The sequence below is a fragment of the Haliotis rubra genome, unplaced genomic scaffold, assembly GCF_003918875.1.
Source record: "Haliotis rubra isolate DU_JTF1 unplaced genomic scaffold, ASM391887v1 Scf739, whole genome shotgun sequence".
NCBI classification, from domain to species: Eukaryota; Metazoa; Mollusca; class Gastropoda; order Lepetellida; family Haliotidae; genus Haliotis; species Haliotis rubra.
The window spans coordinates 167-19,993 of record NW_025767456.1 but is presented as its reverse complement, the minus strand read 5'-3'; the positions used below and the strand labels follow the sequence as shown (position 1 = coordinate 19,993).

General features: G+C 40.1%; 1 protein-coding gene across 1 annotated transcript; it reads left to right on the top strand.

The window, feature by feature from the left end:
• Positions 1-7,307: 7,307 nt before the first annotated feature.
• Positions 7,308-18,509, top strand: LOC124259808 (ornithine decarboxylase 1-like; the record flags this gene model as incomplete). Its single annotated transcript, XM_046694008.1, has 9 exons — positions 7,308-7,418; positions 8,137-8,233; positions 8,727-8,803; positions 9,406-9,578; positions 10,402-10,539; positions 12,262-12,427; positions 12,656-12,827; positions 16,964-17,094; positions 18,298-18,509. Coding segments are annotated over exons 1-9 (1,253 nt in total), but the record flags the coding sequence as incomplete, so codon positions are not given.
• Between the last annotated feature and the right edge of the window lie 1,318 nt (positions 18,510-19,827).

Genomic DNA, 19,827 nt, shown 5'->3' with positions numbered 1-19,827 from the left:
GCTCGCTGTACAACAGAGCTCGCTGCACTACCTGTTTGCAAGGATTATAAGGAGCGTACTGTTGCAATATACAACTTCTTAGATGTATCAAATAATATTGATTAATATTTATGCATCCAGTTAAATGAATTGGTCTCAAAATTCTTGATTGGTTATTGCACTAAGTTGCGCAATAGGAACGAGCCCAGTCAGCAGGAAACGAGACTGTTGTGTAATCAATGTTTTGACTTGACATCTGACCTAAACCACTCTCAAAGACTTTCAACAAGTTCGTCTTCTCTAACCTTCTCTAACCTTCTTTAACCAGTTTCTGAGCATATGCTTCCCATAATGCCGTTGAGTGAGTGAGTTAACTTTTACGCCTCTCTTCCCACACTCCGGCACAGCGATGACTTAACATAACATCACTGCCACAGGCTAATTTGCATATCACGTGACCGGACTTTTCTCTTGTTTGTAATCAAACGCGCATATTCATTATAAGAAGAGACTGGACTCACGAAAGCTTTTCGGCGCTCTCTTCATAATGTTTTACATTGTTACATATATATTCTTCCACAACTGCGACAGTAAGGTCTATGACAGTACATATTTAGATATCAAACTGGCTGCATCGTTTGCTCTCCATCAGCTTCGATGACAGCACGTGGAGCCGTACAACCTATGTAAACAAAGGATCGCTACACAAATCGAAATAGTGTTACATGTTTTTGGATATTTTCTCAGTGAAACTAAACCATTCTATTAAAGATGTTTAGTTAGATGTGTAGACTCGTCAAAAATAAAACAGTTAAAGTAATCTGTACATTATATTGAATGGACATTGCAAGATGTGACGAATCGTCACATTTTTCTGGCCTGTGGCAGAGATACTATGCTGGCTTGCCGCATGGAACTCTGGGTAGGAGAGTGCTCGGGTCTTCGGCGTGACGAGCCAATGCTTTAACCACTTGGCTACTCAATCGTCCCGTTAATGCTGTTGAAGATATGGTAATAGTTGGTACCAGTCTGCTCATGATCTTATTGTCGATATTTGCATAAATGACGAATGTTGTGACTGTCAACTATGGCGGAACCTGGCAGTCACAAGAGTCATTTAAACGCTTGCAACGCTCTCCTGTAATAACATAGCATCAATGGAATGGGGGTTTTTTTTGGCTGTTTTCCGTAGGGGGAACAACATAGTATGAAATAGATATCACAATGTTGATGCAAAAAGGAGTCATCCAGAAAAATCACTGTATACACAAGTATTAGTGTGAATATTTTCAATTAATATTTACATTTTTCAATGTGTGACATGTTCTTTGTGACTATTCCGTACGCATGCGAGTGCATGAACTAAAATATACAGTTCCACTCGGATAAATCATGAATACAATATAGAACATAAAGGAATACACAGTCATGACTTAATACCAACTGAATAATGCTGTAACATCAAGTAGTTTGTTAAAATGCTAATCCACGTAATATCATTCAACATCACAATCAGCAATTGTGATTACATCTTTTCTGTTCCTATACCATTGTGATCATAGAGCATCCGTTCATATACACTGTGGTCATATAACATCCGTTCATATACACTGTGGTCATATAGCATCCGTTCATATACACTGTGGTCATATAGCATCCGTTCATATACACTGTGGTCATATAGCATCCGTTCATATACACTGTGGTCATATATCATCCGTTCATATACACTGTGGTCATATAGCATCCGTTCATATACACTGTGGTCATATATCATCCGTTCATATACACTGTGGTCATATAGCATCCGTTCATATACACTGTGGTCATATATCCGTTCATATACACTGTGGTCATATAGCATCACGGTCATATACATATACTGTGGTCATATAGCATCCGTTCATATATACTGTGGTCATATAGCATCCGTTCATATATACTGTGGTCATATAGCATCCGTTCATATACACTGTGGTCATATAGCATCCGTTCATATACACTGTGGTCATAGAGCATCCGTTCATATACACTGTGGTCATATAGCATCCGTTCATATACACTGTGGTCATATAGCATCCGTTCATATACACTGTGGTCATATAGCATCCGTTCATATATACGTTCATATACACTGTGGTCATATAGCATCCGTTCATATATACTGTGGTCATATAGCATCCGTTCATATACACTGTGGTCATATAGCATCCGTTCATATACACTGTGGTCATATAGCATCCGTTCATATATACTGTGGTCATATAGCATCCGTTCATATACACTGTGGTCATATATATCATCCGTTCATATACACTGTGGTCATATATACATCCGTTATACACTGTGGTAATAGAGCATATATACACTGTGGTCATAGCATCCGTTCATATACACTGTGGTCATATAGCATCCGTTCATATACACTGTGGTCATATAGCATCCGTTCATACATACTGTGGTCATATAGCATCCGTTCATATACACTGTGGTCATATAGCATCCGTTCATATACACTGTGGTCATATAGCATCCGTTCATATATACTGTGGTCATATAGCATCCGTTCATATACACTGTGGTCATATATCATCCGTGGTCATATAGCATATAGCATCCGTTCATATACACTGTGGTCATAGAGCATCCGTTCATATACACTGTGGTCATAGAGCATCCGTTCATATATACGTTCATATACACTGTGGTCATATAGCATCCGTTCATATATACTGTGGTCATATACACTGTGGTCATATAGCATCCGTTCATATATACTGTGGTCATATAGCATCCGTTCCGTGGTCATATAGCATCCGTTCATATATACTGTGGTCATATAGCATCCGTTCATATACACTGTGGTCATATAGCATCCGTTCATATACACTGTGGTCATATAGCATCCGTTCATATACACTGTGGTCATATAGCATCCGTTCATATACACTGTGGTCATATAGCATCCGTTCATATACACTGTGGTCATATAGCATCCGTTCATATACACTGTGGTCATATAGCATCCGTTCATATACACTGTGGTCATATAGCATCCGTTCATATACACTGTGGTCATATATCATCCGTTCATATACACTGTGGTCATAGAGCATCCGTTCATATACACTGTGGTCATATAGCATCCGTTCATATACACTGTGGTCATATAGCATCCGTTCATATACACTGTGGTCATATATATACTGTGGTCATATAGCATCCGTTCATATATACTGTGGTCATATAGCATCCGTTCATATACACTGTGGTCATATAGCATCCGTTCATATACACTGTGGTCATATAGCATCCGTTCATATATACTGTGGTCATATATCATCCGTTCATATACACTGTGGTCATATAGCATCCGTTCATATACACTGTGGTCATATAGCATCCGTTCATATACACTGTGGTCATATAGCATCCGTTCATATACACTGTGGTCATATAGCATCCGTTCATATACACTGTGGTCATATAGCATCCGTTCATATACACTGTGGTCATATAGCATCCGTTCATATACACTGTGGTCATATAGCATCCGTTCATATACACTGTGGTCATATAGCATCCGTTCATATACACTGTGGTCATATACTATGGTCGGTATAGCATCCGTTCATATATACTGTGGTCATATAGCATCCGTTCATATATACTGTGGTCATATAGCATCCGTTCATATACACTGTGGTCATATAGCATCCGTTCATATACACTGTGGTCATATAACATCCGTTCATATACACTGTGGTCATATAACATCCGTTCATATACACTGTGGTCAAATATCATCCTTCCCATATCTGTGGTCATATGCCATCCGTGATCCTTTCTTGCGATGCAAATCAAATTCTCCTTTAGGACATAGGATATATATGTGTGGACTGAGAGGGAGGGGTTCAGGGGTGCTTACTTTTAAGAAAGGGGTGCACACTTCTCCCGTTTTCACGAGAGTTTCAATGGTCATTTAAAATAGACTTTCAAGACAAGGTGTGTGTGAGTGTGTGTGTGGTGTGGGTGTGTGTGCGCACCCCCTGCACCCCTTCTCAGGATCCGCCAATGTCAAGGTTCAAATTCAGACTACCATCGTACCACACCAGGTACCCAGTTTACTGCTGGGTGGACAGAGTCAATGCTGAACAAACTCACCTGCCTAAGGTGAGACCACATGTATCACATGTGCTTCGTTGTGGGGAAACTCTCAGGAGTCAAGCAAGTCTGGATTCCTTTAATTGAAGATGATATAGACAAACTTTTTAAGGCGCACTGTTAAGAGTGTAGCGGAGTTAATAGTGTAGCAAAACCGGTATTAATAGTTAACACTTGGTTGGCTGTCACAGTCTTTAATTATCATACTACGCTCTAACCATGTTAGGCAACCCATGACGAACTGTTTTACATCGTTGACCAATGGTTTCTGGGGCAACCAGCTACTCTCAGACAAATGCGTAAAGCAGCCAAGCTCTGAACGTCAAAACGATTAACAAATCATATCGAACGTACATACATTGAACGCACATTGATACAATGACATCAATGTTCCACCAAATCAAAACAGATTAGTGGTTACAAAAACCAACATTCCGAGAATATTTACCTTAATCTTGACTGACCTGGAAAAGTCTCGGCAAATACCGATTAACTATGACTGGGTTGCTATTCCCATATGGAAAGCTTTGGTGATGATATACTACAGGAATAAAGTAACTGTACATTATTTGATGTTATGCCATTTTTAATGTAAAAAGATAATAACATAATATGAGGGTTTTCCTTAATCACTGTTTAACTGTTGACAGGATAATAACGAATACTGCATGATTTGACACTAGACATCGTGACACACCCTTTGAAGAGATGTGGTGTCAAACGTCAGTTTACAAATTCAGTATCGTGTGTGTCCACCATTGACGTTGATGCAGGCTTGACAACGACGCATAGACAACGACGACACATAGACGACACTAAGCGATTGAAGAAAGCTTGGGGAACATTCTGATACATGTCTGAACCAACGCTTGTCCCAATTAACAGTAGTTATAAGCACAGCCCAGTGATACGAAACTAAAAATACGAAACTAAAAATAATCACTCCTGATTCTGGGCTTGACGTACACGTCTCTCCATTTCACCCCAAGCGTGTTCGATAAGGAACAGGTCCTGCTGTCTCAGGAAATCTGTCACAGCACGAGCGACATGTGAACGGGCATTATCTGAAGCGTGAAGTTACGTTTTCTGTCCTGGAATGAACGGGTGCACATGAGGTCCAATGATCTCATCCCAGTATCGCAGACCTGTCAGATTGCCATAGGGCCTTTAGTGAGTGAGTGAGTTTAGTTTTACGCCACACTCAACAATATTCCAACTATATGACGGCGGTCTGTAAATAATCGAGTCCAGACAATCATGTGATCAACAGCATGAGCCTCGATCTACGCAGCTGGGATACGATGACGCCGTTAGACGCCTCTTACGACAAGCATAGGTTACTGAAGACCAATTCTAACCCGGGATCTCAGTTGTGTCCGACCATGAGATTTCATGTTTCCCCATACCATATCGCCACCAAACTGTCGACGTTGAACAACGCACGCGTCAGCATACCGCTCATCTCGCCGTCTCTACACCCTTGCCCAGCCGTCTGAGCTGTTGAGATGAAATCTCGACTCGTCAGCGAACAAAACACCATCCCAATCTTGTCTCCTTTGCCGTAGATGCTGTCTGCACAGGCAAGACGTGCCTGTCGGTGACGTTGGAGCAAAATTGGACGTATTGCAAGCCGCCGGGGCCAGATGTTGTGCTCCGTACAGTACTGGAACTGTTTGGACGTAAGCCAGGAATGGTCCGAGCAACTTGCAGTCTGGAATCAATTCCTTAATTGGGTCAGCCGAATGTGGTTGCTGATGTGACGTCACGCGTGGACCGCGGGTCCGAGGCAAATCTCTCGTGTTTCCATTATGTTGAAAACGTCTCTATACAGATGAGATCGTGTTTCGATGGTCACCAAAATGTCAGACCACTTCATTTTGGGCCAGTCCAGTTTCCAGCATTTCCATGAGGAAATCGAGTATTCTATAAGTCTCCCATTTAAACACATTCTGTGTTTATACTGATCAAAAACGTTAATAAACTGATCCACTTTCAATTCAAAGCACTTTTACATGTAATAGAGCACACTTGTACTAAGTCAGTGCAAAATTTCGAGTTGCAGAATCGGAAAATCCATTCCATTTTAGTAGCACCCATTAGCTTTTCCTGGAATTTAGCGTCTGGGCCGTCTGGTTTCCTAGAATCGGTTCGAGAGGCGGGTTCAGTAACAGTACCGCGAGTGCTGGGACGACTGAATTTCATTGAACGGGTAGGATTCATATGACTTTCGCAAACATGCGGGGTTCGGGCAGGGCCGGATACAGCTTTTTGAGAAAGGGGGCTGTGGTGCACACTTCATTTTCACGAAAGTTTCAATGGTCATTTGATAAACTTTCAGGACAAAAAGGGGGGTGGGGTGCGCACCTACAACCTAGGAGGATCGTAGGGGATCGTGGGTGTGTGGTGTGTTGTCCTTTAAGTTTATCAAATGATCCTACCCTGTACAATAATATTTAATATATTGCCTCGTGTATCTTCTTTCCACGTGTTACCTGTACTGATAGATCCGCCTATGGTTCGGGGAATATTTCATCTTTTGATGACTCGTTACTATCCGCCTTAACATAGAAGCAATATGTAGGACCATGCTTTCTACGTCCGTCATTTCCAGACATGGTTAGACATGACAAGCACCTTTGATATGAAATGTCATATACTGGAGATGAGAGTACCGTATTTGCGATGCGAGTGCCGATCTCTAATAGAAGCAAGTCTCTAATAGACGGAGGTATGGTCATCTCCTTGCTCTTGAAATCAGCTTCACCCCCCCAAATCATCTCACGTCCATCTCACTAAATTTCTTAATTTACTCAGGTGCCTCCATCGTTGCCTTTTTAAAGGCTTTTCTTGTTTACTGTGATTCGTGAGTATTTTACTGTGATTCGTGAGCGTATTCTTGACTCCCATTTCTTGTTTACTGTGATTCGTGAGCGTATTCTTGACTCCCATTTCTTGTTTACTGTGATTCGTGAGCGTATTCTTGACTCCCATTTCTTGTTTACTGTGATTCGTTAGCGTATTCTTGTTTACTGTGATTCGTGAGCGTATTCTTGTCTCCCATTTCTTGTTTACTGTGATTCGTGAGCGTATTCTTGACTCCCACCTGCTGATGTCTTCCTTACATGAGGGTTATGTACTAAATAGCTGTGGTATTTCAGAACCGTTTTGTCACATATTGCCTGTTCCAAATGGATGGACACCAGATCCGTATAGCACATTCTTGTCGCTCGAAGTCCGACATAATTACCGAGATGGCAAAGTCTGCGGATCAAAAGGTAAGAGTGTAAATAACATATACAGATACATAATACTACTCTGCACAATGACATCTAGTGGTCGTGAATGTTTTGGAGGACATGTTTATGAAATCGCGTGCTCTGACTTCACAACAATGAGTACACCCCCAAATATTCATGATATTTACCTTTTAATGTACCGTACATAATGATAATGTGGACAAACAGGAAATATTACCTAATAATATTTACCAAACATTAGTAACACCCATCTGTAAATATTTACAACGTAGGCGGATCTAGAGGGTATTTAATTGGGTGTATTTTCATTTTAAATATATTGCCTCGTGTATCTTCTTTCCACGTGTTACCTGTACTGATAGATTTGTGAGATCTGCGATTGGTAAAATATATTTTTCAATACCTTATCTATTTGTCAGTATTCAAAGATATGTTATCCATTTTGTACTTGCCTATAACTTCAAAAGATCACAGTCATCTAACAATCTATTAATACTACGACTGCTACTGCGTAATGCGACCTTGCATTAGACGGCCATTGAGGTCCTACATCATAGCAGTCTCCGGACCGGATTGGGTGGTTACACTGTGTGACATGATCGAGGTCCAAAGACTTAAGAAGAACCCCTCACTGTGTACTGAGTAAGTGAGTGAGTTTGGTTTTACGCCGCTTTTAGCAATATTCCCACTGTGTATTAAAGTCAGGCCTGTTGTAAACATGTTCCACATGTTGCAGGGCCGTGATGATGCCTTCTTCCTTGTCGATCTGGGTGACGTTGTAAACAATTACCGGCGTTGGAGGAGACTGCTGCCGAGGGTGACGCCGTTCTACGGTATGTGATTACTTCTAGGTATATCCATTTAGAGAGCATGGCTGAGAGCAGAGACCATATAATCTATTATATATACCATAATCTATTATATGGTCACTGCTGAGAGAGATATTGGTAAGTCCAGTAAATGTACCACAAAATCACTGTCTTAATGATAATACTTAGCACTATTTTGGAGGGACTTTATATTGCGCATTTGATACAATTTTAAGAGAAACTTCATTCCTGGATTCACTGGGTATTTGTTAATAAGCGTCGTCAATGTAATAATAGTAATTATAGTCTCATATTTGCCTTCAAAGGGTCAGGACAATTTGTTAAAAATGAAAGCAAATGTCATCTGAAATTTATTTGAAGAATATGTGAAATACTTGAATTCTTTGTTAACAATTAATTAAAAAGGCGTACTGTTTATCATCATTCGTGCTTTGTATTTGTAGTTGTGAAAACACTGACCGTATCCTTATCTTTACACGTTATTCCATGACTGTAGCTGTCAAGTGCAATGCTGATCCAATATTGCTACGAGTTCTTTCCCAACTTGGAGCCGGCTTCGACTGTGCAAGCAAGGTACAATCTTGTTCTAATGGTGAAGCATCTGTGTTGCCATTGAACTTAATTTGGTTCGCAGAGATGCACGAGGTCTTGCTATAATTAGCATATGTTCGACATATATTTGTGAAGGAAATGTTCACTGAATATAGTGAGGACTGTTGAATTCTGTAGTTGTATTTAGTTAGACCACACTTAGCATGTTGCCATACCGTCAGTGCCCGTGGCAATGGAGATCCGGGTTAGAATTGGTCTTCAACAATCCCTGCTTGTCGTAAGAGGCGACTAACGGATTTGGTTGTCAGGCTCGCTGACTTGGTTGATGCATGTCGCGTCCCATTTGCATAGGCTGATGCTCATGATGTCAATCACTGGATTGTCTGATACAGACAGCCGTCATTTCATCCTACCGGGTACCCATTTGCATGTTGTGGATTGCATTTGATCATGCCATAAATAAGAAACCTGCAAAGGCAGTAAGAAAATGTGTCAGATATTTCGAACATATTTATCATATTTATCAAAACATTTTAAAGCCTTAAATCTTTACAAAACACATTTCCAGTGATGTTATACTGCTTATCCTACCTCCTCCTTTCCTAAGATTTCAATATTTGCAGGGCGAGATAGGGACCGTATTACAGATGGGCGTGGCCCCGGCACGAGTTGTGTATGCCAATCCATGCAAGCAGATCTCCCACCTTGAGTATGCGGCAAGGAATAACATAGATTTGATGACCTTTGACAACGAGGCTGAACTCTACAAGATCAAGTCCACGTATCCACTAGCACGGTAAGCATGTCAACAGAGGAAACCCTTCCGGGACTATTTGATGGACGCGCGTGCTTCCGGTACATGAATTGTTTTAACATTGCATGTGCATGGTGTATAAAGAGTACGGTGAGCTGTGTAAGGTATAATGGGATGATTCATGATCGGTTTTATACTTAAACGATTTAAAGAAACTCTGTTATACCAACGTTTGAGACGTTGCCCGAATTTCTTCTTTTTGTCGTCTTCATTCCTGAAAGGGTAGACATCTATATTATTTTGTTAACAAAATGTTTTTTTGACAGTGCTGTACAACATCCCTGATGGGAACTTCTGATGTGACAATTACTTAACCCATGGATTATATCAGATGTCTGTGGATTTACAACAGATAGATCCTACTGAAAGATCACAATAAGACATTGGTGATGACGACTGCTATTTGTAACCATATGTTTGGTTGAGCTGCTCTGATCTGTACTAATTTGTCTCCACGGCCAGGCTGATCTCTTATGTTTGGATTCAGGTTATTGTTTAGATGCGAACATAAAAACACTTCTCAAACACAGTTCCTTAATTGTATACACGGTGATGTCATGCTGACGTCATGGTGTGTCCTCACGCCCCTTGGAGCGTGTCTCGGTCCATTCCAGCAATGATATACCTTCACTCTTGCTGACAACGTCTGGCATACATGCATACTTCAGCCACAGTGTAATGTGAAGCCATGTGTATGTACCTGTGTTAGTAGGATATCATCGGGCACACCTTTATCTTTTTAAATATATAATAAAATACCTGATCACCTGTGATGTAAATATTTTATGTTTCTTATTGTTTCCAGACTCCTGTTGCGGATTGCTACCCCGTCAAACAATGACGTTCTGTACGACCTCTCTACCAAGTTTGGCTGCCACCCTGGTGACGTCAGCGGCCTACTGGGCACAGCGAGGCAACTCGACCTTGATGTTGTCGGAGTTAGGTCAGTCTCCTGGTCCCTCCTGCCCCGTCTCTTACGACACATAACTTTACCTTTCATTATGTGAAGATTCTCGTCAGATGAACCTTGAGCAAACTCTGATCACCCATGTAAACAAAGCATGTCTGTTATTAAGACCATCATTTGTCAGGTTTTTTATACGATTCGGCTTAGCATTGACCATCTCGAATTGGAACAAATAATGTAAAGCCTTCCTAACATAAATAATTCCTCTTGGTACACCTTTAATGTGTAGGTGCCATGGAAGGTAACATATAATCTCAAGTAAGTGACGGATTGGACTATAATATTTACATTCTAAACTGACCGTCCTACGCCATTCTGGTGTTCTGACCGGTTATACATTCGTACCAAGCTTTAGCACTGACGGACATATTAGAAACTTCACACTGTGCGACGTCCTAACGCTATAAGATATGTGCGAGGTACCATGTCACTGCAAAACAGAGTAACAAACCCACTAAAACATATTATCAACTTATTCATGGTTAAGAAACAAATCAGAGATAGACATGATATCCCAAGGCCGTGTTTGCGGGCGTTGTGTGAGCCTAGTGGTTAAAGCGTTCACTCGTCACGCCAAACACCCGGGTTCTACTGCCCACTTGGGTACAATGTGTGAAGCCCTTTTCTTATACCCACCAATGTGATATTGCTGGAATATTGTTAAAAGCGGGATAAAACCTATATCACTCACTCACCCATCTCATGGTAATGACCTACGTTCAGATTATGACGGACTTCCGTCGTAAGTCTGATTCATTAGGTTTCTCCCGCTCCAGTCCAGTTCACCTACATGTCGAAACTTTGCGGTTTCAGAATGTATTATAATGATCCAGTTTGCAATATCATCATCGCCTTGACGATCCACAGATGTTGTTGAAACATTTTGTGGGAGTCACACTAAGTATCAGTAGTAGACAGTAAGCTGGATGAGTCACGCCGGTAGGGGCGCCACTGCGATCATCAGGTGGGCAAAACAGGGTTCCGTCACGGAACATCTTGTTGTCCCATCACGGGACATATTGCGGTGGATAACCTCACCTGTGACCGGTCGCCGATCATACAGGTTTGTGTTATGCGCTTAAATAATCAGCTGCCCTACAGAACAACCTCGAACGATTTGTCAGCCAGTCTGCCCACCACCAATCAGAATTGCTCATACCAAACAACCTGACTGCAACAGAAAATGGTGGCGAAAAGAATTCAACCACCGACGGAACAGAATCAAAGTATGATACCCAAAACTCGCAGGAAGTACATTTCCTGCACCCACGACTAACGAAAGGTACAGTTACTAACGCAAGTTAACGACCAACACCCGGAAGTAAAATGTCTGCACGAAACAAAACACGCGTTCCCGTTACACAGGCATCATGTGCGATTTAATGTGCACTACGAAGGTTTACTGGGGTCGGTCATACACCATTTATCTTGGTTCAAAATGCCCTCGCTCTTTATATTAGATATTCTCTTTTGAAAGAGCACGTTGCAAAATGTATGGTCTTTGACGCCGCTTGTGTTTGTAATGTCCCTAATGAAGGACGTGGGTCGATGTTTCTCCTCTAAACATGATTGTGCTGATCATTAGCCTGGTAGACACCTTTCACAATTCCCGTGCATTTTCGTTTCCAGTATTCTGTACCTGTGCTAGTGTAAACAAGGCATTGTGTATACTTGTGTCCTATGTGTCCTTACCACCAGTTTCCACGTGGGCAGCGGAGTAGAGGACCCGGAAGTGTTCGTCGAGTCTCTACGGAGAGCACATCTTGTGTTTGAGATTGCAGCGAAAATGGGATTCACTCTTAACATCCTAGACCTTGGTGGGGGCTTCTATGGGCATGAAGGAGCACCGATATGCTTTGAAAAGGTAAAGTATACTGCCTCTTCTTGTGCAGAGGGCGAAAGAATTTAGGTGGAATCAGCAGTTTCTGAGGCGTAGGAAGTGAATGGATGTGATAGGTAAACTGTTACAGTTGCCACGTACGTTACAAAAAGAGCGATAGACACACGCACACGCATCAAAACAACAAAACACACGGTTACCTCAGCAAATGAGTGCCGGTGATATGCCTTGCAGTATGTGCTATATTTCCAGGTTGCCGCCGTGTTGAATAAATCTCTGGATGAGGTATTTCCCTTGAGTTCCAATGTCAAGGTCATAGCAGAGCCGGGACGGTACTTTGCAACATCACCCTTCACTTTAGTAACAAGTGTGATTGCAAAGAGGAAGTGCACGACCCCCACAGAGAAAACAGATCCACATGAACGTGAGCGAATGTTTTCAGCGACCGTTTTCAGCAATGCCACGTAGTATAACGGTAAAAATAATGATTCAAGTACATTTGGGCATAACACGAGCATCAATCCTCCGTCAACCTCAGCTCTTACGACCAGCATAAAAAAGAGTAAATTTCTCTTTTATCGCGCACTAAAAGCACTGTGCTTTTTTAAATGTGCTTGTGCATAACGTTATACGCTCAACATTAAAAATGACTCGCAATAAATGTCAAAATGTATTTTCTTCTATGACGTCAAACGACGACAGAGAGGGTCATACACGTATAATGATAAGGGGGCATAACTCCGTTATGCGTAAAACTAGGTCAATGTAACCCAGATCACTTGGAGAGAATTTGTTGTGGATACGGACGCTATATTTTCGTTATTTTATATTCATGGTGAACCACACTATTCCAATTCAAAGTTCCCCAATGTGAACGGATGCGCCTTGGTACTTTCACAATTTATAAGAAAAGATGACAACGTATTACATGTGAAGGCACGTAATAGCGATTTGAATGGCCCTATCCGATATATAAGTTAGTTCTTAGATTCCCATATTCTCCTGTTTGTGTAGATGTAATTTGACTAATTTTGCATCGTTATTACCAGAGTACTAGCCATATCTTCAAATGTAACGAAATTGCTGAAAATAATACAACATTTTAGTTGACGTCATCGCTTGTTTTATGCATTTTGCGACGTCGGAAAAAAGACGACATTGGTATGCTGATTAGTATATATCTCACTTAATTTCCATTAATTGTATAAAAGGTCTAGACTTCTATGTCAGAATTTAACACTCTTTAGACAAAACATAAAATTACTGATTTTTCCATTTATATAGTGTCCTGAATATATCAACAATTAGACAGTTTGACAGCGTATCTTATTGTGAACAACACGCGCACCTGTTTGGCATCAATTTAACGTAAATAAAATAATATTTCACAACACCAATATTTTGTTTGGGATAAGAATTTTGTTTGTTTATGATTATGAAGCTATTTATCTTCATACGTAAGCAGTGAAAGATGCAAAAAGATAGCTTTTTATATATGGAACTATATATTAGAATATGGATATAAGATTTGTCCGAATTAACACATGAGATGGTATATATATTTTTCAACAATTTTCGTACAAGTAGTTAGAGTTTGATATCCTGTCATCACAATCTTATTTAATCGAATATGAATTGAATATATTATCGACAACAATGATAGCGAATCATAAAACGTTCCCAACAAACGCGCACCTTGCCGATCTATATGCATCATTCTTTTGTCTATAAAACGACACAAAATTATGCAATGAACAAGACAATTCCTTTAAATATGTGTGCATATACATTTCATACCATATATAAATCATTTTCATTAATATTAGCAGTTTTGCATATAAGGTTGAATTATATCACCGTTCATTAACCTGTTCATATGAAATTGCAATATTAGTCCAAATAAATTGAATATTGTACATCATAGGAACTAAAGTAGTCACAGTTATGGCTACGTTTGATCTTCTAACACTTGTGTAAAGGTTTAGAATATGGTGTATTGCAATAAATATGTCAATTTCTTATGTAAATATGATTCAAACAATCAAAAAACTTTCAAAGAATAAAACACCGTAAACCCTATATGCACGTATGATATGATATTGAACAAGGCTAAATGTAGATACTGAAGTCAGTTTCATGAAAAAGTATCCGAACTATCCGCAAAATACACATCATAATACTGACAGTGTAATCGGAAGGATATGGTGATTGTGTTTACTCTTGTTCAACCGACCTTCGCCTCAAAGAAATTGCCTAATATGTACAACAATGTTGACGTATGACATCACTACCGCTGACCGATTTCTTACAAAATGGCGGCTTTGCTGACAAGGGTACACAGGATTTTGCGAGGACCCTTCCACTGATTCAGGGATCGTTTGTACATAAATATGAGATGTAAGTAATCAGAATGATTCTGACTATCTGTGTATTGTTATATGTCTATATCGTTTTCACTATACGTAAGAGAAAAGGACAGAAATGCAGATAATTACCGTTGTCGTTCTGCGTGATTTGGCGTCAGTCATGGCGTCACGCTGCACGGAAACTTTGACAATTTCTTATGAATTATCAAATCATTGCATTGTATCCATTTATAATTTCCTATTTCTTGCTACGATACTCTTTCAATGTATATTCTAAAGGTATTGAGCCATTGCAAGCAATGAATAGACGGATGAATGTTGAAAAATTTCAGAAAATGCTACGCAGTGTAAAATCGGAATTTGTCTTTGTTTACATTTCACACAAACGCAGTCTTTCAAGCACAGCGTTCGTTTTCACACCCAATATGTTTCGTCTCATTTTATCTAGACAGTTATTATTGGTGACAAAGACCAGTTGCAGTTTGATTCTAAAATGTATGGGGAATTCAGTGATGCATTTTTCGAAGCTGAATATGAAATATACGTGATGTAATAGGCGTCTCAATACCGGCCTTCGCGAAACGTGATTTTGTAAACACTATCCAATATGGCGGAAAGCGCTCTACGGTGTTCGTGTAAGTGCATTTTCGAAAACATCCCAACCGATTCTAGATTCATCGGCAACGTTTCAGAATTATAATTAGCGAAATCAAGTAAAACTGATATCAGTGATCATAAATATGTTATTTTTGAAATTCAATACTCACAGTAATTATCCGATTTTCACATTTCAAAACATACAGCAAATAACGCTGTGAATCGCGATTTCGTACTGTGTCAAAAATGTCGCCATTTTCGATGAAGCCTATTTTGAAAGGTCATTTTCAGCACTTGAGCTTTGTCTAAAATAATAGTGGATGGTATCAAGAAACAGGAAGTTTCCCGCAGAATTCGAAACTGTGAAGTGTATTTGTGTGCGTGGGATATTTTGATTTTTATTGGACTTCAAATTGAGGGTTGAAGGGGAAGGACATATATGTCCCTGTGGCATCCAGGGGGTTAAGTAGAGTCTCCGCCAGGTCGATCTGAACGTACACACACACACATATACACACACACACGCACGCACGCACGCACACACACACACACATATATATATATATATATATAAGAAGAAGTTTCTGAAATAATTACACAACACGGATCTTCTCCAACATGTTTCACTTTTATCTTCAGGGAGAAGTGATTACAGTTAAACGGATTATGTTATGACGTCAATTTGTCATGACGTCACAATGCAACTGTATACAAATGTTGTGACGCGGCGTTGCCATGACGTCACATTGGCGGCTTTATATTGACAGTACTGGAGAAGAACATGTTGGAGAAGATCCGTGTTGTGTAATTATTTCAGAAACTTCTTCTTATATATGTACTACTGTACGCTCGGTATTCTCATCACTTTCTTTATATATATATATATATATATATATATATATATATATATAAGAAGAAGAAGAAGTTTCTGAAATAATCACACGACACGGATCTTCTCCAACATGTTTCACTTTTATCTTCAGGCAGAAGGGATTACAGTTAAACGGATTATGTTATCCGACACGATCCGTGTCGAGTGAATATTTCAGAAACTTCTCATATTTATGTACTACTGTACGCTCGGTATTCTCATCACTTTCTTTATAGCATGTATAACATGTCCTCTGTAGAGAAGAGAGGTAAACGGAACCAGAACACATGTCAGTTTATTTGTAGTACACAAATTGACCATCGTAAGAAAATGATAAATAAAGAATAAACAATTTGTATTAAGAAAGCATAATCAATTCGCGAAATATAAACTCACACAAGTACATTATTGACCATCAAGGTATTGACCGAAAAGGTTCGTTCTGTTATACATGGAAATCATGCTTCCCACGCTTTGCACAACCTCAGTATACACGCGCAGCATCGACAAGCGACCCGTAATGAAGGTAAAATATTTACGCTGAAAAAAAACCCCACTGAGGTGTACTTTCTTAATGTTTACCCCAGCCGATTTCTCTTTAATCGGATTAAGGATGTGTTTGGTTATCATTAAGACCTTTCCTTTATTGAAACCAAAGTAATGACAAAGAAATAATAACAAAATCGGTATGTTTACAGGAATGCCTTAGATGTTTTGTATTCACAGTGACGACATTGGACCCGGAGAGGCTCGGCAGCAAGAAACCAACTTACATGTATTATATGAATGACGGTACATATGGATCGTTCGGTATCGTTCACTTTGAAGACACTCGCTTCATACCCCGATTAGTCAAGGTGAACTCTTTATGTACAGAAACAATACAATTATAATTAAACCCATTGCATAACTTTGAAATATAAAGTGAAACCAATGATAAAAAACCCCAAAAGTAGTTTGATGAACTAAGCCATAAAAGCCTTTTACCAAACTAGGATACATTCAAATACTATATTTACAGAATGTATTCAGCAGTCTATGCCTTAACTTTGGCCTCAAAGTAAGATTTTATTATAAGTTATTTCAAAACAAACAGACCTATGCAAGCGAAGTTTTTTTGGCGGGGAAACGATTAATTATTTTATTGAGTGAAGGATTTCTACATTTTCAAATTGCTTCAAAGTTTGCTTATTGGAGTTCATGGGTATTTTGTGGCAGAAACCGGTAGCGAGTGACGTAAGGAGCCAAATTTGATTTGAACACATGCACCCCAGATTCCACTGATCGTAGGTTCACTGAAGTTTCAGACCTGTTCTCATCCTCTGTATCACAAGTGCTGGCATTTCGGTAAACCTACACTTACCCCTTGATCAAATGTCGTGGTTCGCGCGATCTCAAATTATCCGCCCTTGACAAATATATGAGCCAATCAAACATCGAGGTAAGGAATAAGATTCGGAAAGGGGGATAACTCCTATTGTCAAGAAAGCAAAGCCACCATTAGTATTTATTAACAGGGAGACATCCTTGTAATGGAAGTGGCCGCTAGGTTGCTGACATCGTCGACCCAGCATGGAGGTGTGTTTGTAGCGTAGCAAATATAATTATCTAATGAAAAGCAAGGGCAGGTAATTTGAGACCACGAGAACCACGCCAAGGAATCCAGAGTTAGGGCGGATGTTAACCGAAGTGCGAGACCTATATATACTGAGAGGGAAAACTGTGTTCATGGATTTCTCATCAGTGGTTAACATCTTCTGGTTTGGCCTCTCCAGTATTCTGACACGTAATACAATTACGTGAATTCTGTTGAGAAGCTCTCACCGTTATCCTGAAGCACATTTGTCTTCCGCCCAGATCTTTTCGTAATGCAAAAACCTTAACTGAATCCAGTCTGTATTTCCTGATTTCTGAATTTCCGTTTTCAGTTTAAATCGACCATTTACGTTTTATCAAAATTCTATATATTCAGACTTAGTCCACCCTGAAATCAGCGTTTGAACTAACTGATCGTTGAGTTCAGCAATTTAAAGACTCTTACAGAGATATCATTGCTTCAGGAACCCACTAGTGATGTGACCTTCACATCCAGCTTGTGGGGTCCGACGTGTGACAGCATTGACTGTGTCCTGAAGGAAGTCCCTCTTCCCGAACTCCAGATCGGCGACTGGTTCTACTTTGAGAACCTGGGCGCCTACTCTATCAGTCTCCAGTCACGGTTCAACGGAATGCCGGTGCCCGAGTGTCATTACATGTGTGATGAAGATGTCTGGTAAGGCGGGTGATATGCACTTAATAACTCACAAGGCACGAGTGATTCAGGAAAATATTATAACGATGAAATAAATATTTTCAGTTTCGATCATTATCGAGGAATTAAAACAAGTCCCAGTGTGACATAGTTTCCGCATGCATTCGTGCCGAGTGTGTTATTCTGTCTATTACCCATAATCAGATTAAAGACTGGTTTCAACGAATCAGCTGTTTTTGTATCAATCTGAGGAATCAGAAAACACTCAATCATTAAACTGCTTTTCTCAGTCAACTTCTTGTTACGCGTGAAGTGTACAAGTAGGTCAAAAACCTTTACACATCACTTTATTCAAGTTATATGCATCTCTGAAAACTGCCTAGCATTGAAAACAACTAGACTAAGTGTAAAAAAACAGGTTCAGCCAGTGTTTTATCAAGGCTTGTTTTGACAATCCAAGATCTCGTATTCAGTTCTCATGAAAGAGTGGAAACACGGAGAACTGGCAATGATCTTTTCATATGTCATTCTTAAGACATCACAAAACCAATTGCAAATACACAGAAGGAAGATAGTCAAGTTTGTGTGAGAAAGGACAAGTATTAAAGTTAGAAATGTACGATTTTGTCACAGTCGGAATCGATGACACGGTTTGACCCAGATGTGGAACCAGGAACTGTGTACTTCGACCAACACGTTCTGTAACCTGTCCAGAATCCATGGCAATGAGGATCCGACTCTATGTGAATGTTTATGCAGCCTGTGAAGGCATTGGACATGATGTGACCAATGCAAAAAAGGCAAATATCGCACTGCAGATTTACAGGGAACATGTTCATCTATGATTTCAGGGGGGCTTGTCAGAGAGGGCATTGTAGATGACATAATTTTCTTGTAATTCATTAATTCATTAAGGATTGCATTATAAACTGTTGATGGATTTTGATCTGGGTGGACGACACGGCATTTTTATTATTTAAGACAGAAGTTGAAATAGAATAATAACCCAGGGGGCGTCTGTCTCAGTATCTCGTATGAGCACCACGCGCTGCAATCACTGCACGGCATCTCCTTGGACAAGAACGGATAAGACGCCGGATTCTTTCCTGGGGAATGGCTCTCCACCTCCTGCAGTGCAACGGCGAGCTGTTGCAGCGTCTGTGGCGGCGGCTGACGTTGACGTACGCGTCGATCCAGAGTATCCCACAGGTGTTCAATAGGGTTGAGGTCTGGTGATTTAGAGGGTCATGGCAAAGACATTGACGTTGGAATTCTGCAGAAAGTTCATTGTTGCACGTGCAGTATGAGGCCGGGCGTTGTCCCGTTGAAAAATCTGTGT